Source organism: Canis aureus, chromosome 32 (genome assembly GCF_053574225.1).
Source record: "Canis aureus isolate CA01 chromosome 32, VMU_Caureus_v.1.0, whole genome shotgun sequence".
Classification (NCBI taxonomy): Eukaryota; Metazoa; Chordata; class Mammalia; order Carnivora; family Canidae; genus Canis; species Canis aureus.
Window position 1 is genome coordinate 10,114,464 of NC_135642.1, and position 27,131 is coordinate 10,141,594.

General features: G+C 40.3%; 1 protein-coding gene across 40 annotated transcripts in view; it reads right to left on the reverse strand.

The window, feature by feature from the left end:
- Window positions 1-21,432, reverse strand: part of LOC144302962 (uncharacterized) — a 776,799-nt gene extending 755,367 nt beyond the window's left edge. For 26 of the 40 annotated variants that reach the window (XR_013369976.1, XR_013369977.1, XR_013369974.1 and 23 more), the window contains exons 1-4: window positions 21,282-21,432; window positions 20,062-20,154; window positions 1,810-1,943; window positions 55-111 (exon numbers count right to left, since the gene is read on the reverse strand). Coding sequence is in view for 7 of the 40 variants with exons in the window: in XM_077880547.1 (XP_077736673.1) it covers window positions 55-111; window positions 1,810-1,943; window positions 20,062-20,068 (198 nt within the window). In the remaining 33 variants the exon portion in view is untranslated. Of the gene's footprint in view, window positions 1-54; window positions 112-1,809; window positions 1,944-5,237; window positions 5,486-20,061; window positions 20,155-21,281 lie in introns of those variants that run through there. The other 14 variants (XM_077880560.1, XM_077880552.1, XR_013369997.1 and 11 more) reach the window with 11 other exon arrangements.
- Window positions 21,433-27,131: the final 5,699 nt, after the last annotated feature.

The following is a 27,131-nucleotide window of genomic DNA, read 5'->3' on the forward strand; positions in this document are numbered from 1 at the left end:
AATAAAAACAAAGAAAAATGATAAGATCTTATTTGTGGAAAAAGCTACCCTTACCATGTCGAAGTAATCTTTGGTTGCTTCCCAGCAAACTTTTTCTATGATGTACCTCACCTAAAAAATTAAAAAAAAAAAGATTCTATCCATTTTATCTCTATTCCTATGGCTCAAATATGGATGGCACTGTTGTAAATCTAAGGAGAAACACAGTTCATTCCATTCTCAGCAAAACAATTATTTGCTTCTGTAGGAGACAACTAGTGTGAGACATGGGAAGATGGAAATTTCAGTGATAATTCTATCATTCATTCCACGGGTTATCACATTTCCTGTCAGTTTCAACTGCTTTTTTCCCCCTAACTAGCAAACTTCTAAGTCATCTGATATAAGTCTGGTTAGTTATCTAGCTGTATGTTACAAGTGGCTTGACTTTTTATATTAGTTATTGCACACTGAATCATCCATACAGTGTTTGCAATTAAAAGTCAGAACACAGAGGAAGTAAAAAGGCATTTAACATGTGTCTGTACTACAGAATAAAACCCACCTCAAACTCAATCTCTTCACTTAAGTCAGTAAGCAATTAAATGTAACAAAACAAAATGGTATTACAAAGACAAGAGGTTCACATAATCAGCTGTCCCCATCTGTTTGGGAGCAGGCTTTAACTGAAGAAGAAAGGATTTATGTGAGCTATAAGTTAAAAATTCTGATTGTAAGAGTTGTTAAATATAGAAAGGGATGACTAAGAAAGATGGAATAGTCCTAGTGGGTTCTAAAAATAGAAGTGATGCTCACCATGCTGGGATTGTTTGGTTATTATGTGGCTAATGAAGTGCAAGGGAAAGCTGGTATCAAAGTTAAGCTTATGTCTGCATAGAGAGCTAGACAAATTAGAGAGATTCCGTAACTCTATTAGGCCATGACCTCAAGTTCATCCTCATCCTCCCACCTCCATACTCCCTAATAAACAGCAGCACTCCTTTGTATAAGTTACTATTATTCTGATTACTGTTTCTCCTTAGAAGGAAATTTCTAGAGATGCATGTATCCCATATCAGTCAAGGAGGCAGAGTGGAACTATTTCTCATTTCTGCCATTATGCTTTCCCCATTCTAGAAATTATACCTTAAATACAATTACTTCATAGACACCAAGCACACACCTGAACTTTTATAGCAGTTTGTCCTTTCATGATAATCATACAGATAAATAAAGAGGATACTTGCCTTGACAAACTCAGTGGCACCCAGCTCAGATTATATAATGGAACCAAGTCCTAAACCTGAATTAGTGTTCTGCATAAGAATTGGTGCAAACTTAACTGCATAAAGCACTCCATATTCATTATCTCAGTTTCCATGGATCAGGGGTTTGGACACAAGTTAACTGGGTCCTGTGCTTAACATCTCATAAGGCTTAAATCAAGTATTACCTTGGCCACATCTTCATCAAAGGCTCATCTGGGGAAGAATTTACTTCCAAGTTCCTTCCAGTTGTGGCAGAATTCATCTCCTTGCAGCTGTATGATGGGGGCCCCGGCTTTTTGCTGACTGCTGCCCTTACATCCTAGGGACCACCTGCAGTTCCATGCTACATGGGTTTCTTGAGCATCTCTATTTATTTCAAACCCTTAGGGAAAAGCTCTAGTCTATTAAAATGGAGTCTTACCTAATACAGTGTCACCAAAGGAGTATCCACCATGATTGTCACATTCTACTGGTTAGAAGCAAGTCAAATTTCCTACCCAACTCAAAGGGAGGACATGACAAAAAATGTGAGCACTAGGAGGCAGGAATAACTAGGAGTCACCTTAGGGTCTGTCTGACACAGCTTCCATAGAAGTTCTTGATGACTGAGGAGGTCACCAGGTGGCAGGTCCTGGCATTCTCTAGAAACTCTTCCACAAGTAAATGTAGTTACCATATAATCCAGCAAGCCCACACCTAGGTAAATTTCCAAGAGAAACATAAATATATGTCCATACAAAACCCTATACATGAATATTCATAGCAGCATTATCCACAACACCCAAAAGTGAAGACAATCCAGTGTTTCAACTGATGAAAAGATAAATAAAATGTAGGGGCACCTGGGTGGCTCAGGGGTTGGGTGTCTGCCTTCAGCTCAGGGCGTGATCCTGGAGACCTGGGATCAAGTCCCACACTAGGCTCCCTGCATGGAGCCTGCTTCTCCCTCTGCCTGTGTCTCTGCCTCTTTCTCTATGTCTCTCATGAATAAATAAATATTAAAAAAAAAAAGGATAAAAAAAATGTAGGATAGCCATACTATGGAATGGTATTCAGAAATTAAAAATAGGGGCTCCTGGGTAGCTCAGTCGGTTAAATGTCTGTCTGCCTTTGGCTCAGGTCATGATCCCAGGGTCCCAGGGTCCCAGGATCCAGCCCCGAGTGGACTCTCTGCTCAGCAGGGAGCCTGCTTCTCCCTCTCCCTCTGCTGCTCCCCCTACCTGTACTATCTCTGTCAAATAAATACAATTCTAAAAAAAAGAAAAAGAAATAAAAAATGAAGTACTGATACCTTCTACAACATGGAGGGACCTCAAAAATATTATTCTTAGAAAAAGAAGCCAGTCACAAAAGACCATATATTGTATGATTCCATTTATATGGAATGTCCAGAATAGGCAAATTTATAGAGACAAAAACTAGATTAGTGGTTACCATGGGCTGGAGGGAGGGGAGGATGGTGAATGGCTGCTAATGGATTTCTTTATGAGATAATGAAATGTTTTAAATTAAGACTATAATCATAGTTGTATAACTTTATGAATATACTAAATACAGTGGGTAAATATTATGGTATGTGAATTATATCTCAATAAAGCTGATTTTTTAAAAAAAATTTAAAGGCCCAGAAGAATATCATTTTAAAAAACTATCCTAAGCCATATCATTTATACACTGAAATTACAAAATATTGGCATTTCTCTAGTATTTAAATGATTCATAGGTACTATAAATGCTCAAAATTGGGACCATCTCAGAAAATATATGCTGCAATAAGATCTTTCCATGACATAGACATGAAAAAGGTGAAAACAAGTATATAGATGGCAAGTGGTTTTTCCAAAAGCCCCACAAAAGTACATTTTTTTCTTTCCCCAATGCTGGGCCAGAATCTGTTTCCACATTCTTTGGTAGAAGTCCCCTCTTTGACCCCCATTAACTTATTAAATAGACACCAGTACACTTTAAGAAAAATAGTAATTTTCCAAAAGATATTTGTGTTTTATAATACGAAAATTCAAAGAGTATTCATGTATCTAAACATCAAGTCTTAAATCTTAACTATACACGATTTTTTATTTGTAAATTAGACCTCAAAAAGATGGGGGGGAGAAAATTCAAGAGAACAGTCAAGAGACCATACTAAAGTTATCCCCTCCTCATGCAGGACAATAGGCAGTAGTAGCTCCAAATACCTTTAAGCATAAGATACAGCTGCTCTGCAAGGTGACATTTTCAGCAGAGATGCAGAGAACTAGTAGTGCCAGAAATCATAGTCAGCCGGGCACACCTCCTCATACCATATAGAGATGAATTTAAACTGATACTCATTTAGAGAGATGTATTCCACACATTTATTAACCTGTACATCCACAACCTACCTCCCCCTCCATCCAACCTCCATCCATCCATCTTTTCACTTGCCCAGACCCATATGGAGAAAAAGATTATCTCCTTAGAAAGAGTAGTGAACCAGAGGCTTTACACATCTGAGGGGCCTAAGCCACCACAAACATGCTATAATTTTACAAAGCAATGATATTTACTGTAAATGCCCTAGTGCTCTGGTGTCTGCCCTTACCACCTCACCGTCTTCCCTTATTACCTTATGAAAGCAAAAGAAATATAAAAGTATGTTATAAACCTTGAGCTAATCTAGCCTTTCAAAGATAACAATACACCTTTTCATGCAGAGCTGTTACCCAATATCTAGGTAGCCTTCTACTGAGTGTATTGCAGAGAAAAAAATAAACCTTTTTCTTCGCTGCAGAAAAATACTTCAGAAAACATAAACATTTTAAGGAACATTTGTACCCAGAGTCCCAGAGAATGAGTTCAGCCTAATTCAAGGCTCCAGCACCTAAAACTCCCAGCAGTCATGCACATAGGATTTCATCCACCTTTTCATTTCCTATCTATGGGAAGAATTAAAGGGTAAGTCATTCTGTCCCCTGTCTCTAGCGTGGACTGCACCTCAGCCACCTCTGATGTGCCCTGATCCATTTTCTAAACCCATAACAAAGGGGGTTTCTTCAATCATATATTCATGATGCTGTGTGTACACTTACATTCACAAGTGAGTTCCTGAACTTATCTCTCAAGCCCACCAAGGTCCCTTGGTGCCATCACTTGAAGGTGTGAATTGTTTCCTCCCACCCCAGCGGGTCTGTAGAGAGGTGGTAAGTAAAAAAGTATTCTTTCCAGATTTCACTAATAATAATCACTTGGGATTTTGACAGTCTTCAGGTGTTTTTAAAATTCCTAAAGATAAAACCAAATTTTTATGGGATCCTCTTCATAATCCCATATCATAATCTTATTATTTAACCACACACACATACACACACACACACACACACACACACACACCATTTTGCTAGTATAGACTATCCCCTCCTTGGAAAAGACCTGTGGCTCTACTATTTAACACATGGGAGGAAATGGGGGGGGGGGAGCTGAGGCCCAAAGAAGGCATCCCCCATAGCACAGAAACAGAATTGCAAAGCACAGCTCTACAGAATCCCCTGTTACTCTAAAAGCCCCCACATTCCCACTCTTTGGTGGCTGTAAGCCCCAGGATGCTGGCATTAAAACAGTCTCTGAGAATCTCAACCCCGACATACTGTCTCCAGTTCTGCTTTATTGTTCCTCTCAGGCCGGCTGCTTACAAAATTATGTTTGTTCTCCCACTTCCTTTGTCAATACTTCCTCTAGCAGCCAAAACAAACACTCAGCAATACAGCAACACACCAATCCCAGAGCTGGAAATAAAGAATGAAAATGAAAACCTCTCAGCGCACATGTGGCCCAGGAACACAAAAGCTCAATTTCTGGGAGAAAAGAAAACAGCTATGCTCTGTATCCCTGTTTTTCTCCCCTCCTTCCTCACCCTCATCTTTCTTTCCCATCCCACACCAAAGAAACCCAGAGGGTTTCTTCAGCCTGGGATCCTTGCCAAGGGGTCAAGGACACTAGTTGATCCAAACTCACAGCCCTTCCGTCCCTGCTCTGAAGTTCACGTTTGTTCCAGTGGAGCTGGGTGGCTGGGCTCAAGGTCAGCCACACGAGAGCTTGTGTGTATTCCGGTGTTGGAAGCATTGCACTCCAGAAACCTCGCTCATCTAAGGTTTGACCTTTCCTCACAATGGCTCCACTGACTGGACTTCAGAAACTGTGATACGCTGTTTGAGAAGGAACACACTGTGCTAGGAAAAGGCTCTTCACTGGGAGGGAGTTGACCTCAATTCTGCTCAGTCTCCTCCACTGCCCCAACCTGGGTAAGACTGGGCATATCATTTGACCCAGGAGGCTTCTGCTTTAAATGGGGAAACCAAAATCTGACCTGACTAAAAGCAAAGCCAGGTCTCAGTGACATCTTGAGGTTCCTTCCAGCTGCAATAGCAATGATTCCTGGGCAGTCTAGACCAAGGATGGCAAACTTAATTGTCAAGGGGCAGGTGGCACAAATAGGTAACAACAGCTGGAGAACTTATGCTGCTTCTTCAGGGGCAGCCACTATTTAGCTCCAGCCAAATTTTGGCATTTGAGGGTATAGTCTTGGTTCTGCCAAAAATTCTCTATTTCAAGAGAAGACACTTTTTTTTATGTGAAATCTCCTGATTTCAAAATTTTGACATCTAATTTTAAATCTTCACAAGCCAAACAAAACAAGACTTCTAGCCCTCTCTACCTCTACCAGTTTGTAACCTTCTGTCTAGAAAGTGACTCTCAACTGCAAATGATCCAGTTCAGGGCAATATGGGAGAGTAGCCTTATGTCAAAATCTCCATGAAGGGCTTTTTCAAGCTCCTACTCATAACACACCTTTAGACACATATTTCCTCTCCCCAGTGCTTGCTTTTGTCCCTGAAAATTATCACATGACATGATGAGAGTATATTAAACATTGTGAATATTGTGGCAACAGAAAAAGATTGACAGCTATTAATAAAAAAGCAAGTCCTTATGTTCATTTGGACCATAGAGGTTTGCAGTGTTTTCATATACATTTTCACATCATCATCTCTTTTTAAAAAGGGGGTTGGGAAGTGGGAAGAAAATAGAAATGATAGCTCTGAGTAATTATATCACCTGCCCAAGGTCACATAGCTGCCAAATGATAAACATGGAATTCAATTCAAGGTCTTCCAACCTGGGACTCTTGAGAGGCCATGAATACCTACCTGTAGACCTCAAAGTAACAGTCCTTGCCCCAGTTACCTTCTTCTAGGCCCTGGTCCAGTCTTGCTGTGCTGGTATTCTTCCAAAATCTGACATAACTCTCCATCACCCAGAACTTTTGGAGCTCATGACACTACCACTCTGACCACAGATGACTGGAAGAATATGCACCATTGCCAGACCATCACCTATAGTGAGGATAATGGTTTCTTCAAATGAAATGAATATTCCCGTGTGAACCTGAATATATATCTCATTTAAAATGAAGTCAGGAGACCAAAAGGGGGAGATGTCACACCCTAACTTTCATGGTCAATTGCAGACCCCAGCAGAAGGAAGCCTACTTTATTACTCCAGCAGGAGAAAGGAAGAATTTCTCCCTCTCCAGTAACAAGCTTAGCCAATAAGAAAATACCAAAACTTGGCCAATGAGAAAACCATCACCACCCTGAACTCTTGCTTCCCTCCAACAAACTTCATTCAAAGCGGCCCTCCCAACTTCCTGCTTTTCTCTATAAAGTTATGCTTCTCTCCTTTGATTGCCAGATCTCCCAAGGTTTGCCATAGCTCATCCTGAATTGCATTATCTTTACTACTCACATATAAACCATGTCATTGGTAAAATAACTGGCTGCTTTACTTTTAAGGTTAACACCCACTATTGATCATCCTGGATAAGAAAAAAAAACAGAAAAGGAAAAGAATCCCCCTCTCTCTTGGGAAAGTAGGATCAGATTTTGAACATGAAGGAAGTGATCAATGAAACTACTGCTGGGGTAAGGTGGGCTGGCCCTTTCAACGTGACATGGCTGGGGCTGAGGAAGAAAGCAGTGAGGAACTCTCTGTACAAGGCATGGCCAATGGGCTCAGGAGTTGAGAAAGCCAACCTGAGGTTTAAAATTTGCCTTTTATTCATTTATGACCCCTCTGTTTTCCTCAGGCTTTCCATAAAATATTGTACATGCCATTATATTGCCTTACTTAACATCACTTATGTTTTAAAGAATTATAGGAGGGACACTGTACACATGTGAAATAAGTCAGGGAAAAAAGAAAACATGATACTGTCTACTGATTGCCCCTCCAGATCTGGTCTCCATCCTTCTCTATCTCTATGCCCTATGAAACTGAGTTATACAGACTATGTCTATTTGCTTCCTTTCTTCAGGCTTCTGGCTGAGTATATCCAAGGAGATCAGAGGGAGGGAAGGATGAACATGAGATTAGAGCAGTGTTTCCCCCAGTTCCTTCACCATAGGGTTGAGATGTACTGGCTACATCCATTGCCAAAAATCCCAGCTTCTGCCAGCATGGTCTTCTCCATTTGGCACATAACATTCTGGTCATTTCTCCCTTCCTTTGCCTCTTCATTATAGGAGTACTAATGGGAACCTAGTTCCCAGCTCTAGAGCGCTATACCCTATTGACCCTTTTGTAAGTTGGCCTTTTATTAAACTCTCTTTAAATACTAAAATGAATGTTTATCTGTTTCCTATGAGGGCTCTAACAACCACTTCATTGTTGTTGTTATTGTTAACTAAAAATATTAAGGAATAATTTCCACAGATTAAAAACACACAGATCTTAAGAGTCCAATTTAGTGACTCTTGATGATGCACACACCATGTGACTAACACCCTGGAAGATAAATGAAACTTCTATAATCAAAAATATACCTTCATGTTCCTTTCAAGGCCACTTCCTCCAACCCCAAAGAGGCAACCACTGGATAAAAACCACTTTCAAAAAAAAAAAAAAAAAAAAACCACTTTCACAAAATAGAAAGAGGAACATCAATAACAAGTTATGGCTGATTAAAATTGACATATAACAAATAGAAAGAATTCATAGAATTAATAAGTATCCTTTCTGGTCCTAAAATCTGGAGAAGGGAAGATAATAAATGATTTGACTTCCTAAAACCACCTAAAATAAAAGGCTCAGAGTTTTTTTTTTTTTAATTTTTTTTATTCATGACAGACACAGAGAGAGAGAGAGAGAGAGAGGGAGAGAGGCAGAGACACAAGCGGAGGGAGAGAAGAAGGCTCCATGCAGGGAGCCTGACGTGAGACTCGATTCTGGGCCTCCAGGATCACACCCCGAGCTGAAGGCGGTGCTAAACCGCTGGGCCACCAGGGCTGCCCTCAGAGTTATTTTTAATTGGGCATAATAGGTTAGGTAAACCTGAAGGCTACAGAACTTTAAGATACTTGATTTATACACAGATCATACATTATTTACCCTAGGACTCCATCACTGTGAAGTTAGAAGATTAAACTAGAGAAAGGAACCTGATAGAAAACATAATCTATAATTATCAGTGATATATAACCTGGCATGGAGCCTCTGTAACCAATGAAGACTACTGATCATGGAAGAATCCTGGAAGGTTAATGCAAATATATATACCTTCCTGAGGAATACTAAAGAGAGACCTAGAGAAATTCAGCATATAGCCCAATGACATAGAGACCTGAAGGCAGTGGAAGCTATGACTAAACAGAAACCATGGGGTAAGCAGGAGAAAAAGGGATTATGTGGTATTGGAGCAGAATTAGAAAATGGCTGAGTCACCACAATGGTCAAGCACTGAATGTCTATTTCTAAGGGGATGAAATACAGAAATTGCTACAGCTACCCCAGCTACTGTTATTGATTTATCCTGAATAACACTCCCATTCTCTGTGAGGTCTGGATGGGTGGAAAGATGAGCTTTTTTTTTTTTTTTCCCCATGTAACAAATTCCCAATAATTGAAGAAACTTGATTTATCCCTTTTCCTTACCAACTGAAAGAGACTAGCAAAGTGTAAGACTGAGAGAGATCATAGAACACAGGCCCAGGAATCATCAACTCTGTGTGGAAGAAACTAGTTTTATTTTCCTATTGTCTTCATAGTAAGTTTAGGTAGAAGAAAACTCCAGCGAAGAGATTGCTGAGTCATTGGCTAGTCATGATTTCTACTCATGACCACCTTCCAAATAGGAACATTTGGCAACTTGTGGGAAGAGTTGCGGGGTCAGGGGGAGTTTGAAGTGAGGGCCAGAACATGTGCCTGAGGCTAGAATGTGGGTAGAGGTACCAGTGATTTCAAAAAGATTAACACACTAGCCTTTGAAAAGGTGACACAGATTAGAAATAAAATTTGAAAGACATAAAATACTTTGAGTAAATAAGAGGAGTCATTCATTAGAAAATATTGATGAATAGTGTGATATGGGATATGAAAACCAAGAAAGGAAGAAAGAAAGAAAAGGAAGGATGGATTGATTTCTACTCTTGGGTAGCTCACAGTATAATCTAACAATTATCCATTGATTTTACTATCAGCAACAACTGACAGGTAACCTGTGTGTGTGTGTGTGTGTGTGTGTGTGAATTAGGTAATCCATTAAACACATATAGCACATAAATACTCAGTAAATGGAAACAATTATCAGTGTTATTATTATTTAATTATAAGATCCTTTTGAATATAAGATCATTTTGAATATAAGATCCTCTGTCCGCTTCTCCTTGAGAGAATGCCCCTGGGGCAAACATCACTGGCTGCCGGCCTCTTCCATCTAGCCTAATAGAAGTTTGATTTTTGTCTGGGGGCAGGAATTTATCAAGACTGATCTTCTAATGCAAAGCCCTCCCAGCCATTCTCTTCTCTGCAACTTTTCCATTTCCCAAGACCCTTTACACCTAAGAGTTACCATGTGATGCAAATCTGGCCAATGAGATGTCAGAGCATGTCTGCTGGTGAGGGAGGAGGGGGGAGGGGGAGGGGGAGGGGAGGGGTTTTTTCCCTCCTGGATGAAAAGAGCCTTAAAAGAGAAAGACTTCTGCTCTTTCTCTTTCCAGGTATTAGGGCTTGATATCAGAAGCTACAGGCATCTTGTGACCATGAAATGACAAGCACAAGAAGGAATGCCAGTGTGTTGAAGAATATCCATGAGGGGCAGCCCGGGTGGCTCCGCGGTTTAGCGCCGCCTGCAGCCCAGGGCGTGATCCTGGAGACCCGGGATCGAGTCCCACAGCCTGTCCCTGCATGGAACCTATTTCTCCCTCCGCCTGTGTCTCTGCCTCTCTCTCTCTGTGTGTCTCTCATGAATAAATAAATAAAATCAGGAAAGGAAAGGGAAAGGGAAGGAAAGGAATACCCACGAGGTAAAAGGCCAGAAAGAGCCTGGATCCCTGATGCATTTTTAATCCTCTGAACAATGCCTAACCTCCCGTATCCTTGCTAAGTAACTAGTAAATGCCCTTACAATTCAGCCCTTCCTCAATAGGTTACTCTGTCGTTTACAGCTATTATATTTTCATGATCTTTAAGAAACAGTGTCCCTGCATTAATATCTTCCATCTAGAGTTGTACTGCCCAATCCAGCAAGCACTAGACACATGCAGCTATTACTGAGCAACTGAACAGTACAGAGTTCAAACTAGGATGTTGTGTAAGTGCCTGGCTTCAAAGACAGTACAAAAGGCAGGGGGAGAGGAAGAAAGATAAAATATTTTGTTAATAATTTGTTATTAATGAAATAATACTTTGGGTATATTAGATTAAATAAAATGCACTATTAAAATTAATTTTACCTGTTTGTTTGCTTTTTTAATGCAGCTGTGAGAAACTTTAAAATATGTATGTGGTTCATTTTGTATTTCTATTGGACAGCACTGTCTAGAATCGAAAGGCAGAGCCACGGAGTATTTAGTTCTACTAGGAAAGTAGAAGAGGAAGGAAGAGATACTAGGACATGGTAGTGGTGGCTCACTCCATGAGATGGCACCAGTGAAGCTTCTTCACATTTTCTACGTTTCTATGTTGACTTTTATTTCTATGCATTTGGAAAACAAAATCAGAACTTGTACTTCATAATGTACATAGTTGATTTATCTCACGTTAGTCCTTTCTTTCACTTTTCCAACATTTACAATGTTTTTTCCTCTCAATGGTTGAAGGGACATATGCCCACCTCTTCATAAATTCTCCACTAGGATGCTACATTAAGCTCACAGGTCAAAACTACACCACCTGAAAAAGTAGAACATCTTTCCATCTCCACTACCCTAAGTCTCTTCCACCTTGGTCTCCTGATGCTCTCTGCATTCTTGATGATTCCTGTGATGTTCTACCCTAGGCTTGACCCCACATCGAGTTCCAAGTTTACATCATCAGAATTCTATCTCTTCACTGCAGCTGATCTCAGTTAAGTATACAAAAGCGATAACCAAACTGAAGGTGCAAAAATTCCCCTCAGGCATCTTTGCATTCTGCATTTTTAAAACAGATATCAGGTTAACCCAAATGATTTGCTCGTTGTTCATGTCACAGCTAAGGCAAAGCTACACAAGAGAGTGGAAATGGTTTGGCACAGTCGGTCATTTCCATCAGCTGAAATGAGATCAGGTAAGCTTTTACCCCTATGCATGATGCTTTTTCTGCTCATGAAAATGAGTGCCCATGCTTAATTTCCCCTGTCTTAGACCATGCAGTTTACTATAACAAAAATACCATAGACTGGTGGCTTAAAAACAACACAAATTTATTTCTTGCAATTTTGGAGGCTGGGAAACCCCAGAACGAGGTACCAGAAAACTCAGTGTCTGGGGAGAACCTGCTTCCTAGCTATTAGATGACTATCTTACTGCCGTGACTACACATAGAAAAGGGGCAAGGGAGTTCTCTGGGGTCTCTTTTATAAGGGTTCTTATACTTGAAAGTCCTCATGACCTAATATCCTTCCAAAAGACTCCATCTCCAAATAATACCACATTGGGAAGTAGGTTTCAACATATGAAATTCAGGGACATGAACATTTAGTCTATGGTGCCCTCCCAAGCCACACACTTGTGTAACAAAAGGATAAGTGCTGGCTTTTTTCATGTCATTTAGACCCATCTCTAACTGTAACAAGTACACACAGGAAAATTCTTTTCCTGAAGGTAAGTGTTTATAAAATTTGGGAGGAAATAAGAAATCAGCTGAAAACTAGGTTCCAGGTTTGAATCCAAAAAACATTAAAATTTAATAGCTTACTAAGAAGGACAAGGGCAGCAAATGGGAGGGAAAATTTTCCAAAGGACTAGAGAAATACAGATAGTGTTCAGTTTAAGATCCCCTGCTGTTCCTATCAACAACATGAAATCCAGTCGACAATTTCAGCAGCATATACAATACAACTAATCAGAAAAATATGCAAGCAGTTGAGCAGCTGTCTTCTAGACAACCCTTTAATATGTGGATCTGGAAAGCATCCCAAATTCTGGGGCAAAACCAAATCAATCAAAAAGCCATTAGGGTTATCTTACCATATGTCAACAAGGCAATACTATTTTCAAAAAGTAACATCCTTTGGATCCAAAAAGAGGTCTCTTGAGTTTCCTTTTATTTAAGAGAAAAGCCACTGGACCTGGAATCATCAGTTCTGCCTCACTAACTCCACTAGTCTTGCACAAATCATTTCACCTTTCCAAAAGACCAACTGTAGTCCAAGGTCTCATCTAACCCTAACATTTGGTGATTTGATTTTACTGAATAATTTTCTAACTTGTGCTAATAGCTATTCATTTTAATTTGAGGAAGAATAAAGAAAAGATGAGTTTACATTTTTATGCCTAGCCTATCTAAGATCTATCTAGAAGGATCTATACCACAATGTTCAGTTTTTCCATCAAGCTGATGGTACTGAAGATGAATTGTTTTTTCCTCACATGTGTGAAGATGTCTTTACTGAATATTGAGATGATGAAAGGGATTTGTACCTGTGTAGTAAAGAATTTAGCCTTGCTCAAAGAAAACATCTGGTCCATGCCTTTGGCTTCAGAGGTAATCTCTGGGCCCTCCAGATAGGAGTGTCTTTGTCCGAAGCCTTGGGTCATACTGGATAGCTAACTGTGATTTAGGACAGGGGGTGGCCCCACTCAAATAGCCTTGGGGTAAGAGGAGAGACTGGCAAAAGACTAACATTGTGATTTAGGGTGGGGGCTTTGGGTTATCAGATGAGCTAGAGACTGAGATCAACCATGTGGTCATACCCATTAAAAAAAAAAAAAAAGTTAAAAACTGGACACTGAGGCTCACATGAGTTTCTTTGGTTGGCACTGTTTTGTGTATACTATCACAGATCAATGCCAGCCAAGTGATGTGTCTCAACTCCACAGGGAGAGGACAACAGAAGCTTTGTATGTGGTATTTCTAGAATCTGCCATATGAGCTTCCTCCCTTGGTTGATTTTAATCTGTAATAAGCCAGAACGATGAATATAATAACTTCCATTGAGTTCTGAGTCCTCACAAATTATCAAACCTGAAGATGGTTTTTGGGATCCTCCAAACTTGCAGTTGGTATCAGATGGGAGGACAGCCATGGGGACATGTCCTCTATTTTATTGTTGGCCTAAATTCTCTATACTATCATGGCAATGGAAAAATAAAATAAAATTTAAGATAGAGATTCTTCTTCCTAAAAATCTTTAACCATTTCTAACAAACCAGCCAATAGCTTCCCAACATGGTCAGTCTTTATTCTTTTCCTTTCTTTTCTATCATTCTATACCATGTCTCTACTCTTCTCCTCCAAATAAATTCTTATTTATTTTTTATGAAAGTCACCTTTCTTCTTCCTCTTGACTGATTCTTACATATACATTTCACTGGCATTTCACTTTCCTATTAAGTGTTATCTTTGGGCACCTAGATGGCTCAGTCAGTTAAGCATCTGCCTTTGGCTCAGGTCGTGATTCTAGGGTCCTGGGATCAAGTCCCACATCAGGGTCTCTGCTTAGCAGGGAGTCTGTTTCTCCATCTGCCTCTCTCCCCTGATTGTGATCTCTCTCTCTCTCTCTCAAATAAATAAAATCTTCTTTAAAAATGAGTTATTTGTATTCTAATTGTTTATGTGTACATTCAAAATGTTCTATTATGAATATATATATTTAATATTTTTAAAGATTTATTTATTTGAGAGAGAGTGAGCATGCAAACAGAAGGGGCACAGAGGGAAAGAGAGAATCTCAAGCAGACTCTACACTAAGCACATAGCCTGACACAGAGTTCAATCCCACAATCCTGAGATCACCACCTGAGCCAAAACCAAGAGTTGATGCTCAACCAACGGAGACACCCAGGTATGTATGTATGTATTTTTTAAATAAAATAATAACCTCTCTAAAACACGTTTTCTAGTCTTGACACAGATTCACATACAAAAATAAAACTGTCCAGTCAGAACAATTAATTGAAAGCAATGCATGTTTGTCACCTTTTTCCAATTGTTGACCTTCCAATATAACTTACAATCCCCCAAATTTTGTCCTTTTCCAAAATTTTCTTTAAGCAGTGCTTGAGAAGCCCTTTGCAGTCTTCTCTGTATCTGTTGTCTTCTGCTTTTTATTCTCTATGCTCTCCTAAGTAAATCTTGCTGTCCTATCTACTTTTCCCAATTCTCACAAAATACCACTTATGTCTTATAAGTGAAAACCAAAACCATCTACACATACACAGCATACTGTTTAGTATGACTCTAATATTCTGTTTATCAATATAACTTTATTATTCCAGAAAACCTTCCCCCAAAATAAAAGTTACAAATATTACTCTTCATTCCAGTAACTTTCTGAAAGATGAATCAATTCTTTAATAAAAAGTATTAGAGTATATACGCTTAGACTCTTGAGCTCCCTTTTCAAAAGCTTCACCTTATTGATGTCCACCAATCCTAGACTAGTATCTTATGATTGTTATCCACTCCAAACCAAGCCCCTGCACTGAAAGTCCCTGCATCTTCACCTAGGTATGTCTTCAAAATCTCAACAGATATCCTAACTTTGCCCTTCCTCTCCTGAGGCTCTATTAAGACTACCAAGGCTATGTTCTCCCTCACCATGGTAAGAACAAACTCAGCTTTGTGCTATCAGAGGTAGTTCTGGTGACATTTTAGGAAGCCAGTATTTGACATAAGTCCCAGGAGTAAAGATAAAGTAGGAAACCATAATTTTCCTTTGTGATTGAGTGTTTATGTGTGTACTTTTGGTGGAGGGGACAGTAAGAAAATGTATTGCACTGCAGACAAGAAGAGAAAGAAATATGCAGATGTATGCTACTTTAAAATTTAAAACAGATTTCCACAACCAATATCTCATTTGACCATTATGACAATGCTATGTGGTAGACAGGGCCTTACTGTAAAGATAGAGACACTATTAGGATCCTTATTCTGAAGAAAGAGACACCAGGCTTATCAAGGTTAAATGAGCTTAAGGTTTGGGACACATAACATGAAACAGAGGAAAATTCTAAGGGTCAGCAAACTGCATCCTATAGATCAAAATCTAGCCCATGCCCTGTGTATGCAAGTAAAATTATATTGGAACACAGCCACATCTATTTCTTTGCAAAAATGTCAATGGCTATTTTAGTGTTACAACAGTATTGGTGAATATTTCAGACAGAGACCATATGACCTGCAAAGCCTAACATATTTATACGTTTACTAACCTCCACTTTAAAGCAAGACACCACAAAATTAACTCCCAAGTAAATGGGATAAAATGATTAAATACCAAAGGCCTTGAAGATGTTAATCAGGAAGTTCTTTATCAGGCAAAGGAATATTTGATAATATAAAGTGATAAGTTGCTAGGTTCTAAGGTTTCTAAATAATAGTAAAGAGTCTTTCTGGGTAGTTCTCAGCTCACATCCAGATTACATTGATATTATGAATTGAAATTGTATTGGTAAAGAAGGATCATTCAGCCAGTACTGCAGGTATCTATGCAGCTGCAAATAGGAACATAAATAGCTACAGTAATAAAAATATTGTCAATGAAATTTGAACTTTAAAGATTTGGAGCATCAGAAAATATTAAGAAAGTTCTCTATAATCACTGAGTAAGCAATAACGAGAAAGGAAACCAGTCTGACATGAGGAGGCATGAATTCTCAGGAAAAAACATCCATAGCTTAGTGGGTCACAGTCAGTATTCCTGAAACTCACAGAATGAGTTACATCTGCTTTCTTATTTTTCCTCTGCAGCCTGAACTTTAGCCTCTGCACTGATCTCCTTGCTTCCAGGTTGCTCCCCTATAGTCTTCTCTCCAAATAAATGGTCCTTTTACAACATCACTTATATCATGTTACTACTTTGCTTAAAACTCTCCAACTCTTAACATTTTACCAGAGGAAGATTTTACCTGAAGCTCATAAAGCTGATTCAGGGCCCTAACTTGCACATAGCCCTTCTGAGGCCCTGGAAATATATTCACAAATTTTATTTAATTTAGGGATGCCTGGGTGGTTCAACGGTTGGGCGTCTGGCTTCAGCTTCACATAAGGGCATGGTTCCAGGGACCCAGGATCGAGTCCCACGTCGGGCTCCCTGCATGGAGCCTGCTCCTCCCTCTGCCTGTGTCTCTGGCTCTCTCTCTCTCTCTGTCTTAAAAACAAAATCTTAAAAACAAAAAAGAGGTTTACCCTTCCTGATATGATATATCCTTCCTGGTTATGAGAGCTGGGAAGGCAAAGAGATTTTTTTTTGCCTCTGCTGTTTCTCACTATCTTCAGTTCAAAATAATCCTATGCCAAAGTAGCATATTTGGGGGCAGCATATTCTGATCTCCTACATTGGTATTTGTCACTGCTTTAAAACTGGTAGTTTTTTGTAACTTTCATTTCTATTCCCAATCGTCTTTAGGTTTGTACCTAATGTTGTATTCCTTTATGTATAGAAGGCCCATAAGATTGTAAAATTTCAAACTCCACAAATCTTGGATATACCCTTCCCTCCCAGAGTTAAATATGATACCCTTGTAACAGGTTCTGCTATTCTTTGACTCATTTTCAGCCTTTCCACCCTATTGCTCCATTCAAGCCACTAGAGCCACTTGATAATTCTGGGTCACACTCAATACATTCCTGCCACAGGAATTTTGCACTGACTATTTCTTCTGTCTAAAATGCTCTTTCCCTAAATATCACCATGACTTTTCTCCTACTTTTCTTCCGGGCGCTGCCAAAGTATGGCCTTCACAGAGCAGACTTCTCTGATGACCCTTATAAAACAGCACTGCCCTCCAACTCCCATCACTTTTTATCATCTTTCCTTGCCTTATTTTCTTAACAACTAGCACCACTTAGTGCTTTAAATAGCTATTTGTTGATTACCAATTTACCCAAGTAGAATGTAAACTTCAATACAGACTCTTATTCACTATAGTATCCCTTGGCCTAGAGTAATTTCTGGCTCATAGTTAGTTCTTTAAAATTATTTGTTAGTGAATAAATAAATGAACAAAAGAATAAATGAGTGAATCCCTGAATTTAAAGGAATTAGGAGGATATATAAGACCAGATTATAGCCTATCATATTTTGTTTGTAATTTGCTATATATATTTCATAGTTTGATAAAAGTTATCTTATTCATTGGAGAACAGAATTTTAGCTCTTTTCAAGCAAACCTTATAGTTGCATAAAAAGAGGCCAAAATAAAGAATCTGTTCAAGCATTACTGAGGGCACATAATTAAGTCATGTACACACAGAGCTCTTTCTGAGAAGGTAAACCAGGTGAGTTATACTTTTACCAATTAGCCCTGATTGAGGCCCATTCCTACTGATTGATAACATTCCTTTCACAATATCCTAACCTTGTAGTATAAACTGCCTTTTCAATATGGCGTTAAAACTATGATGTTCTATCTTCTTCTTTTGGTCCAGATATATCTTCTCATAGCCTGGAAATTTTCTCTAAAGAATAGGTTATCTACCTCAAACACATCTAATACACAGTGGTGGGAAAAGACTAATAGTTAATACTAGCATATGCTTTATCTTATTGGAAAGAAATAGTGAAAAATGCTCTCAATGGAGAAATTTCCCTGGTTAGGCAATCTGTCCTTAGTTCTGTTTGTGAAAATTTCTCTATTTGTGCTTCCATTAGCCTCTGGTTCCTCCCTCTAGTGATATTCTTTCATCATTGTTTTCAATCCCCATGCCTGAGATGGGCATTCAGGAGAAAGTTCTCTAATTTTGGCAGCCGCTGCATGTTATCACAAGTTCAGACACATAAGGATTGCCTTCGAGTCTCAACAATTATATGCAGTTGATGAGGCTTGCATTAACTTTAACAATAAAGTTCCTTTCAAAAACTTGATAGATTCAGTCGATTTGCTTCTGGTCAATTCCTTGCATTAGAAACCACAGCTAAAGATTTTGTCTAGACATAGTCTTTGAGGCTAAGAATTTTTATCTCCCTACTGCTAGATCCTGTGTTCTTCCAAATCCTTTGGCATTTCACACACATAATCAGGTCTTTGTGGTAAGACACTCCAGTTTTATCAGTCTTAAGGGTGCCACTTTCTCGCCTCTGCTTGTTTTAACTTGAAGTACCAAAGACAGCTTCTCCAACCCTAAACTACAGAACTCTGCTCATTGAGATTGGAGGTCACAGTGAGTACCTTTCTAAGCAAAACTCTTCCTTTCTGCTAAAAGATGAGCTATCTAGCTTAAGTTTGCCTTTCCAAATAGGGCTTTTTTGTTAACAACCACTAAAAAAAGCCAATACACATAAACATCCTGAATTTTTCCTTCTATTTCCCATGCCACTACAACCTCTGTCAACATGTGGTCTGCATTCTAAGATATATCAGGCAACTAGTTACTTAAATGTTTTGCCACGTCGAAAGTTTCCAGCTTAAGATAGCTGGGTCCTCAAAGCCCACTCTAACCTCTTAAAGGGTGTTACTTGCAACACTCCACTTTCATGACCCAAATTCCATATTAGTTATATATGATTTTGATTTAAAATCTTAAAAACTCAATCGACATAGTTTATAGTTTAAACAAATAAAAACGGGGCAGCCCCAGTGGCGCAGTGGTTTAGCGCCGCCTGTAGCCCAGGGCGTGATCCTGGAGACCCTGCATCGAGTCCCACATCAGGCTCTCTGTATGGTGCCTGCTCCTCTCTCTGCCTGTGTCTCTGCCTCTCTCTCTCTCTCTCTCTCTGTCTCTATGAATAAATAAATAAAATCTTTTAAAAAATAAAATAAAAATTACTTTTCTCATATAAGAAATCTAAATGTAAGTAGTGGCATGGCTTCAAAGGCATCAAGGCCTGAATCGGCATCTCTGTGATCCTTTCACCCTGACTGCAGCAAATCACAACACATTCAAAGACAGGCAGCCGATAGCAGTGTCAGGCCAAACACTTCTTTTCAGCTTCTGCTTTTTGTATCAAGTAAAATCCTTCCCAAAGCCCTCCAACAGTCTTCTACTTAAATTACATTGGCCAGAATTAGATCATAAGCCTGCTTACCTGGAGACCCTTGGCTGGGTCTACCTTGAATGAAATCAAAGGATGTCTAAGGGGGAAAAATGGGGGTCCTGGTAGCAAAGAAGGCTAGGTAATGATTTGGGTAGTCAACCAACAGTGTCTGTCACAGTACTGGTCCCAACAAAGTTGGCAAGAGCCTCCAGTGGAAATTTTAAAAATTAAAAATAAATTCAACCTTCTCCAACCTTTACTCATGCCATTTGCAAATTGCATAGTGCAACTATAGGCTGCACCTATAACTCCTAAAACAAGCTATATTAGTTTTCTACTGCTACATAACAAATTATCACAAATTTAAATTAAAACAACACTCACTTATCATCTCACAGTTGTGTAGGTCAGCAGTCCAAGTGGTCTTGATTGGTTTTTCTGCATAAGGTTTCACAAGGCTAAAATCAAGGTTGGACTCTAGGGAAGAACCCACTTATAGGTTCATTCATGTTGTTGGTAGAATTCAGTGCTCCACCCTTTTAGACTGAGGTCTCTGTCTCCTTGCTGACTATCAGCTCAGGGTTGCTCTCAGCAACTAAAAATTGATCTCTGGTCCTTACATGTGACCTCTTCCATCTTCAAAGCCAACAATGACATGTCAAATCCTGCTTTTGCTTCTAAATTTTGACTTTCTTTTCTGCTACCAGCTGGAGAAAAACTCTTAAATGGTAACAGGCTAGATCAAGCCCACACTGATAATTTCCCTATTTTATAGTCTGATGATTAATAACATTAGTTACATCTGCAAAATATCTTTCTCCACATAAAGTAATATAATCACCAGGGTAACTCCAGGGGGGCAAAGGTCAAAGGAGCTATCCTGGAATTCCGCCTACCACACAAGCTGTCACAGCAGCAATTCTGAAAAAAAAAAATTACTTATGACTGCTCCCATTTACTAGAAATGAATTATCTTATTACCTAATTTTAATAATATTGTGTCTCAAAAAAAGGTATCTATTCTTGAAAACTACAAAAGAAAGCTGAATAAAGAATAAGTGCTTCTGCAAAGCAGGTGATGTTTTAACATCGCAGAAGTTAGGGAATAAAAGATTTAAACATATGTTAAAAAGAATTTGATGGGGCCCCTGGATGGCTCAGAGATGAGCATCTGCCTTCGCTCAGGGCATGATTTTGGGAACCCAGATCAAGTCCCACAGCAGGTTCCCCAAAGGGAGCTTCTCCCTCTGCCAGTGTCTCTGCCTCTCTCTGTGTCTCTCATGAATAAATAAATAAAATCTTTAAAAAAAATTGGGGAAGTGTTTCTATGTAAGTTGAATGTTTTCTCAAAATAATACTATTAAAAAATAATAATACTATTCAGTTAGGAGAGTCACAAAATTACGAAAGATCATTTCAATACATTTAAGTGTTGTTTCATTTCATTTGTGTAAGTCCCCTAGTTCGAAAGGAGACACATAGTGTTTATAAACAGAAAATCAGACGTCTCTTAGATCACAATTAAGTGTAAACAAATATTTAAAGATTATCAATCTAAGAAGGCGGAGGAGTAGGGAGTGCACCGCCCGGCCCCACCGGCTCACCGGGGGACTCGCAGGGCGCCCTGAGCCGCTACCAAGTCGACCTGGGGTCTGAAGAGAGAACGCCCGGGCCGCGGCGGAGAGGACGTCTGGCTGCTAACGGGACGGAAAGGCCGACAGCACGGAGGGCCCGGGCGGGGGAGGCCCCGAGGCCCCGAGGGGCTGGGCGGCGGCGAGCGCGAGCGCGGGGCCTGCGCGGGAAAGCCCCGCCCCGGAAGCGGAACTCGAAGCTCGGCGCCGGGACTTCCGGGCGGGAAAGCGCTGAGCAGGGGCCGCGGGCGGGAGCGCGGGCGGGACCTCGGGCGGGCGGGGAGCCTCCGGGCCCGGGGCCGCCATGCGAGGAGGGCGCCCGCCCGGGGTCGGGGTCAAGGGCCGGAGCGCACAGCCCGCGGGGCCTGGGGAGACGCCGCTCGGGGATCCCGTGGTCCCCAGGCCGGGCGGGGAGGCCACGGGACACGGGGCCGGGGCCGGGCAGGGAGGGCGCGGGACGGGGAGGCCTCTCCCGCCGCGGGGACGGGGGGAGGCAGGAAGGGCCCTGGGCGCCGGGCCGCGGCCCCCCAGGCTGTGCAGAGCAGCACCCCCGTGCCGCCGCGGGAGCCCCTAGGCCGGTGGGGCCGGGAGCTGTGCTAGTTCCCCGGGCGGAGCTGACTCCAGAGCCGGAGACCTGGCCGCGGTGGGGCTGTTCCTCCTGGTTCCCCTGGTCACCGGGAGCGGCGGGGCCTCCGGGGAGGAGGCCTCACGGGCAACAGCTCACCTGAGCCCGGCACCGGGGGGGGGGGGGGGGGAGGCATCTCCCCAGGTGGACACACCGGAGAGTCAGCACAGCAGACCCTCCCCCAGAAGACCCGCTGGAAGGACGGGGAAGAGCAAGTTCTTGACCCCGCAGCACTGGAAAGCTCCAGGACCGAGGGAATGCCAAGGGAATATAGTATATAGAACTAGAGGGTCCCCCCACAACCCTTTTGTTGGTTTTTTTTTTTTTTTTTAAGATTTTTTATTTATTCCTGACACACATAGAGAGAGAGAGAGAGGCAGAGACACAGGCAGAGGGAGAAGCAAGCTCCATGCAGGGAGCCCACCTGGGACTCAATCCCGGGACTCCAGGATCGTGTCCTGGGCCAAAGGCAGGTGCCAAACCGCTGAGCCACCCAGGGATTCCCCCCCCCCCTTTTTTTTCCGTTTTTCCATTACAACTCTTTTATATGAGACTAAAAATTTCCAGTATTTTTTCTAGTTTCCCACCTTAACTACAATATTTTACCAGCTCTTCATTTTTAAGTTTTTTCCTTTTGAATTTCATATTTCTCAATTACAAGTCTTAGATAGAGTTTTCATTTCTGGATTCCCTTCAACATATTCAATTTAACTTGGGGAGATATATGAGATATGGGTTTTTGTTTTGTGTTTTTTGTTTTTTCTGCCTCGTTTTGTTCTACAATGGTGTAAGTTAATACCTTCTAAAACATGACCAGCATGCACCCAGAACCAAGTGGTATACCGTACCAGTTCATTCTGTGAGATTATATTCTCTCTTCATTCCCATTCTGCCTCACTCGTTTATCTTGTTCATGTTTTGGTGGTCAATATTGGGGCTCTCTACAAGTATTGCTGGTTTATATATATTTGGGATTGAGCATCTTCTAATATACAGAACAAATTACATTCAGAACCAAGAGGATCAGCCTCTAGGATCCCTCAGGTAGACTACATTCTCCCTCCACTACCACTTCCTCACCACCACCATGCCCCAGTCCCTGCTTTCTTTTTATTTTTTTTCTTTTTCCTCTTTAATTTTTTTTCTTTTATTCTTTTTCTTTTTTTTTTCTTCTTTGCGGTTTTTGACCTTTTATTTTTTACTACTTTGTTTTAAAATATGTTTTTGACTTTAGTGGTCCTTTTATTTTGTTCTGATTTTTTTTTTAAGATTTTATTTATTTCTTCATGAGAGACACAGAGAGAGAGGCAGAAACACAGGCAGAGGGAGAAGCAGGCTCCATGCAGGGGGCCCAACGTGGGACTCCATCCCAGGTCTCTGGGATCAGGCCCTGGGTTGAAGGCAGGAGCTAAACCACTGAGCCACCTGGGCTGCCCCTGTTCTGATCTTTGTTTTCATTTTCTGGTCTCTGACCTCATCAGAATCACCTAGGGTGGAATTTACTTGGGTCATGGTTGATATTTTTGATTCAGCCCGCTCATAAATCCACTCTGCACTGAACAAAATGACTAGAAGGAAGAATTCACCGCAAGAGAAAGAATCAGAAACAGTGCTCTCTGCCACAGAGTTACAGAATATGGATTTCAATTTGATGTCAGAAAGCCAATTCAGAAGCATAATTATAAAGCTACTGGTGGCTCTGGAAAAAAGCATAAAGGACTCTAGAGACTTCGTTACTGCAGAATTTAGATCTAATCAGGCTGAAAATAAAAATAAATTAAATGAGATGCAATCCAAACTGGGTTAATGAGGTGGAAGAAAGAGTGAGAAACATAGAAGACAAGTTGATGGCAAGGAAGGAAGCTGAGGAAAAAAGGAGAAAACAAGACCATGAGGAAAGGCTAAGCGAAATAAATGATAGCCTGAGAAGGAAGAATCTATGTATAATTAGGGTTCCAAAAAACACTGAGAGGGCCAGAGGGCAAGAAAGTATATTTAAACAAATCATAGCTAAGAACTTCCCTAATTTAGGGAGGGAAACAGACATTCAGATCCAGGAGATATAGAGGTTTCCTCCACACACCCCCGCCCCTGCCTAAATCAATAAAAACCACTCAACACCTCGACATTTAATAGTCAAACTTACAAATTCCAAAGATAAAGAGAAAATCCTTAAAGGAGCAAGAGACAATAGATTCTTAACTTATATGGGGGAAAATATCAGATTCACAGCAGATCTCTCCACAGAGCCCTGGCAGGCCAGAAAGGGCTGGCAGGATATATGCAGGGTCCTAAATGAGAAGAACATGCAGCCAAGAATACTTTATCCAGCAAGGCAGTCATTCAGAATAGAAGGAGAGATAAGAGCTTCCAGAATAGGCAGAAACTGAAAGAATATGTGACCACCAAACCAGTTCTGCAAGAAATATTAAGGGGGACCCTGTAAAAGAAAGAGGAAACCCAAAGAAATAATCCACAGAAACAGGGACTGAATAGGTATTCGATGGCAGTAAATTCCTATCTTTCAATAGTTACTCCGAATGTGAATGGGCTAAATGACCCCATCAAAAGACGTAAGGTATCAGACTGGATAAAAAAGCAAGACCCATCTATTTGCTGTCTACAAGAGACTCACTTTAGACGTAAGGACACCTCCAGCCTGAAAATGAAAGGTTGGAGAACCATTTACCATTCAAATGGTCCTCAAAAGAAAGCTAGGGTAGCAATCCTCATATCAAATAGATTAAAGTTTATCCCCAAGACTAGTAAGATGTGAAGAGGGACACTGTATCATAGTTAAAGGGTCTATCCAACAAGAAGACCTAACAATCATGAATATGTATGCCCCTAGTGTGGGAGCTACAAAGTATATCAATCAATTGATAACCAAAGTAAAGACATACTTAGATAATAATACACTAACAGTAGGAGGCTTCAACATGGCACTTTCTGCAAATGACAGATATTTTAAGCAGAACATCACCAAAGAAACAAGGGCCTTAAATGATACACTGGACCAGATGGATTTCATAGATATATACAGAACTTTACATCCAAACGGAACTGAATACACATTCTTCTCAAGTACACATGGAACTTTCTCCAGAATAGACCACATACTGGTCTCTGTCCTCTGCATATTTTCAGACCACAGTACTTTGAAACTAGAACTCCTTCCCAAGAAGAAATTTAGAAGAAACTCAAATACATGGAAGTTAAGGAGCATCCTGCTAAAAGATGAATGGGTCAACGAGGAAATTAGAGAAGAATTTAAAAGATTCATGGAAACTAATGAAAATGAAGATACAACAGTTCAAAATTTTTGGGATGCAGCAAAGTGGTCCTAAGAAGGAAATACATCACAATACAAGCATCCCTCAAAAAAACTGGAAAAAACTCAAATACACAAGCTAACCAGCTAAACTCCCACTTAAAGGAATTGGAGAAAGAACAGTAAGTAAAACCTACTTCGAGAATCAGAGTGAGTTCTTTGAAAGAACTGGTAAGATAGATAAACCACTACCTAACCTTAAAAAGAAAAAAGAAAAGACTCAAATTAATAAAATCATGAATGAAAGAGGAGAGATCACAACCAATACCAAGGAAATACAAACAATTTTTAAAATGTATTATGAACAGCTATATGTCAACAAATTAGGCAATCTAGAAGAAATGGATGCATTTCTGGACCACAAATTACCAAAACTGGAACAGGAAGAAATAGAAAACCTGAACAGGCCAATAACCAGAGAGGAAATTGAAACAATCATCAAAAACCTCCCAAGACACAAAAGTCCAGGGCCAGATGGTTTCCCAGGGGAATTCTATCAAACGTTTAAAGAAGAAAAAAAAAAAAAAAAATATATATATATATATATATAATAAAAAATAAAAAATAAAGAAGAAATAATACCTATTCTTCTAAAGCTGTTCCAAAAGATAGAAAGAGACAGAATATTTCCAAATTCATTTTATGAGGCCAGCATCACGTTGATTCCAAAACAAGACAAAGACCCCACCAAAAAGGAGAATTATAGACCAATATCCCTGATGAACACCGACATAAAAATTCTCAACAAGATACTAGCCAATAGGATCCAATAGTACATTAAAAAGATTATTCGGGGATCCCTGGGTGGTGCAGCGGTTTGGCGCCTGCCTTTGGCCCAGGGCGCGATCCTGGAGACCCGGGATCGAATCCCACGTCGAGCTCCCGGTGCATGGAGCCTGCTTCTCCCTCTGCCTATGTCTCTGCCTCTCTCTCTCTCTCTGTGACTATCATAAATAAAAAAATAAATAAAAAATAAAAATAAAGATTATTCACCACGACCAAGTGGATTTATCCCTAGGATGCAGGGTTGGTTCAACACTAGTAAAACAATCAATGTGATAGATCATGTCAACAAGAGAAAAAACAAGAACCATATGATCCTCTCAATAGGTGCAGGGAAAGCATTTGACAAAATACAGCATCCATTCCTGATCAAAACTCTTCAGAGTGTAGGGATAGAGGGAACATTCCTCAGCATCTTAAAAGCCATCTACGAAAAGCCCATGGCAAATATCATTCTCCATGGGGAAACACTGGGAGCCTTTGCCCTAAGATCAAGAACACGACAGGGATGTCCACTCTCACTACTGTTATTCAACATAGTACTAGAAGTCCTAGCCTCAGTAATCAGACAACAAAAAGAAATAAAAGGCATTCAAATTGGCAAAGAAGAAGTCAAACTCTCCCTCTTCACAGATGGCATGATACTGTACCTAGAAAACCCAAAAGACTCTACCCCAAAATTGCTAGAACTCATACAGCAATTCGGCAATGTGGCAGGATACAAAATCAATGCCCAGAAATCAGTGGCATTTCTCTACACTAACAATGAGACTGAAGGAGGAGAAACTAAGGAGTCAATCCCATTTACAATTGCACCCAAAAGCATAAGGTACATAGGAATAAACCTAACCAAAGAGGTAAAGGATCTTTACCCTAAAAACTACAGAACACTGAAAGAAATTGAGGAAGACCCAAAGAGATGGAAAAACATTCCATGCTCATGGATTGGAAGAATTAATATCTTGAAAATGTCTATGCTACCCAGGGCAATGTACATGTTCAATGCAATCCCTATCAAAACACCATGGACTTTCTTCAGAGAGTTGGAACAAATAATCTTAAGATTTGTGTGGAATCAGAAAAG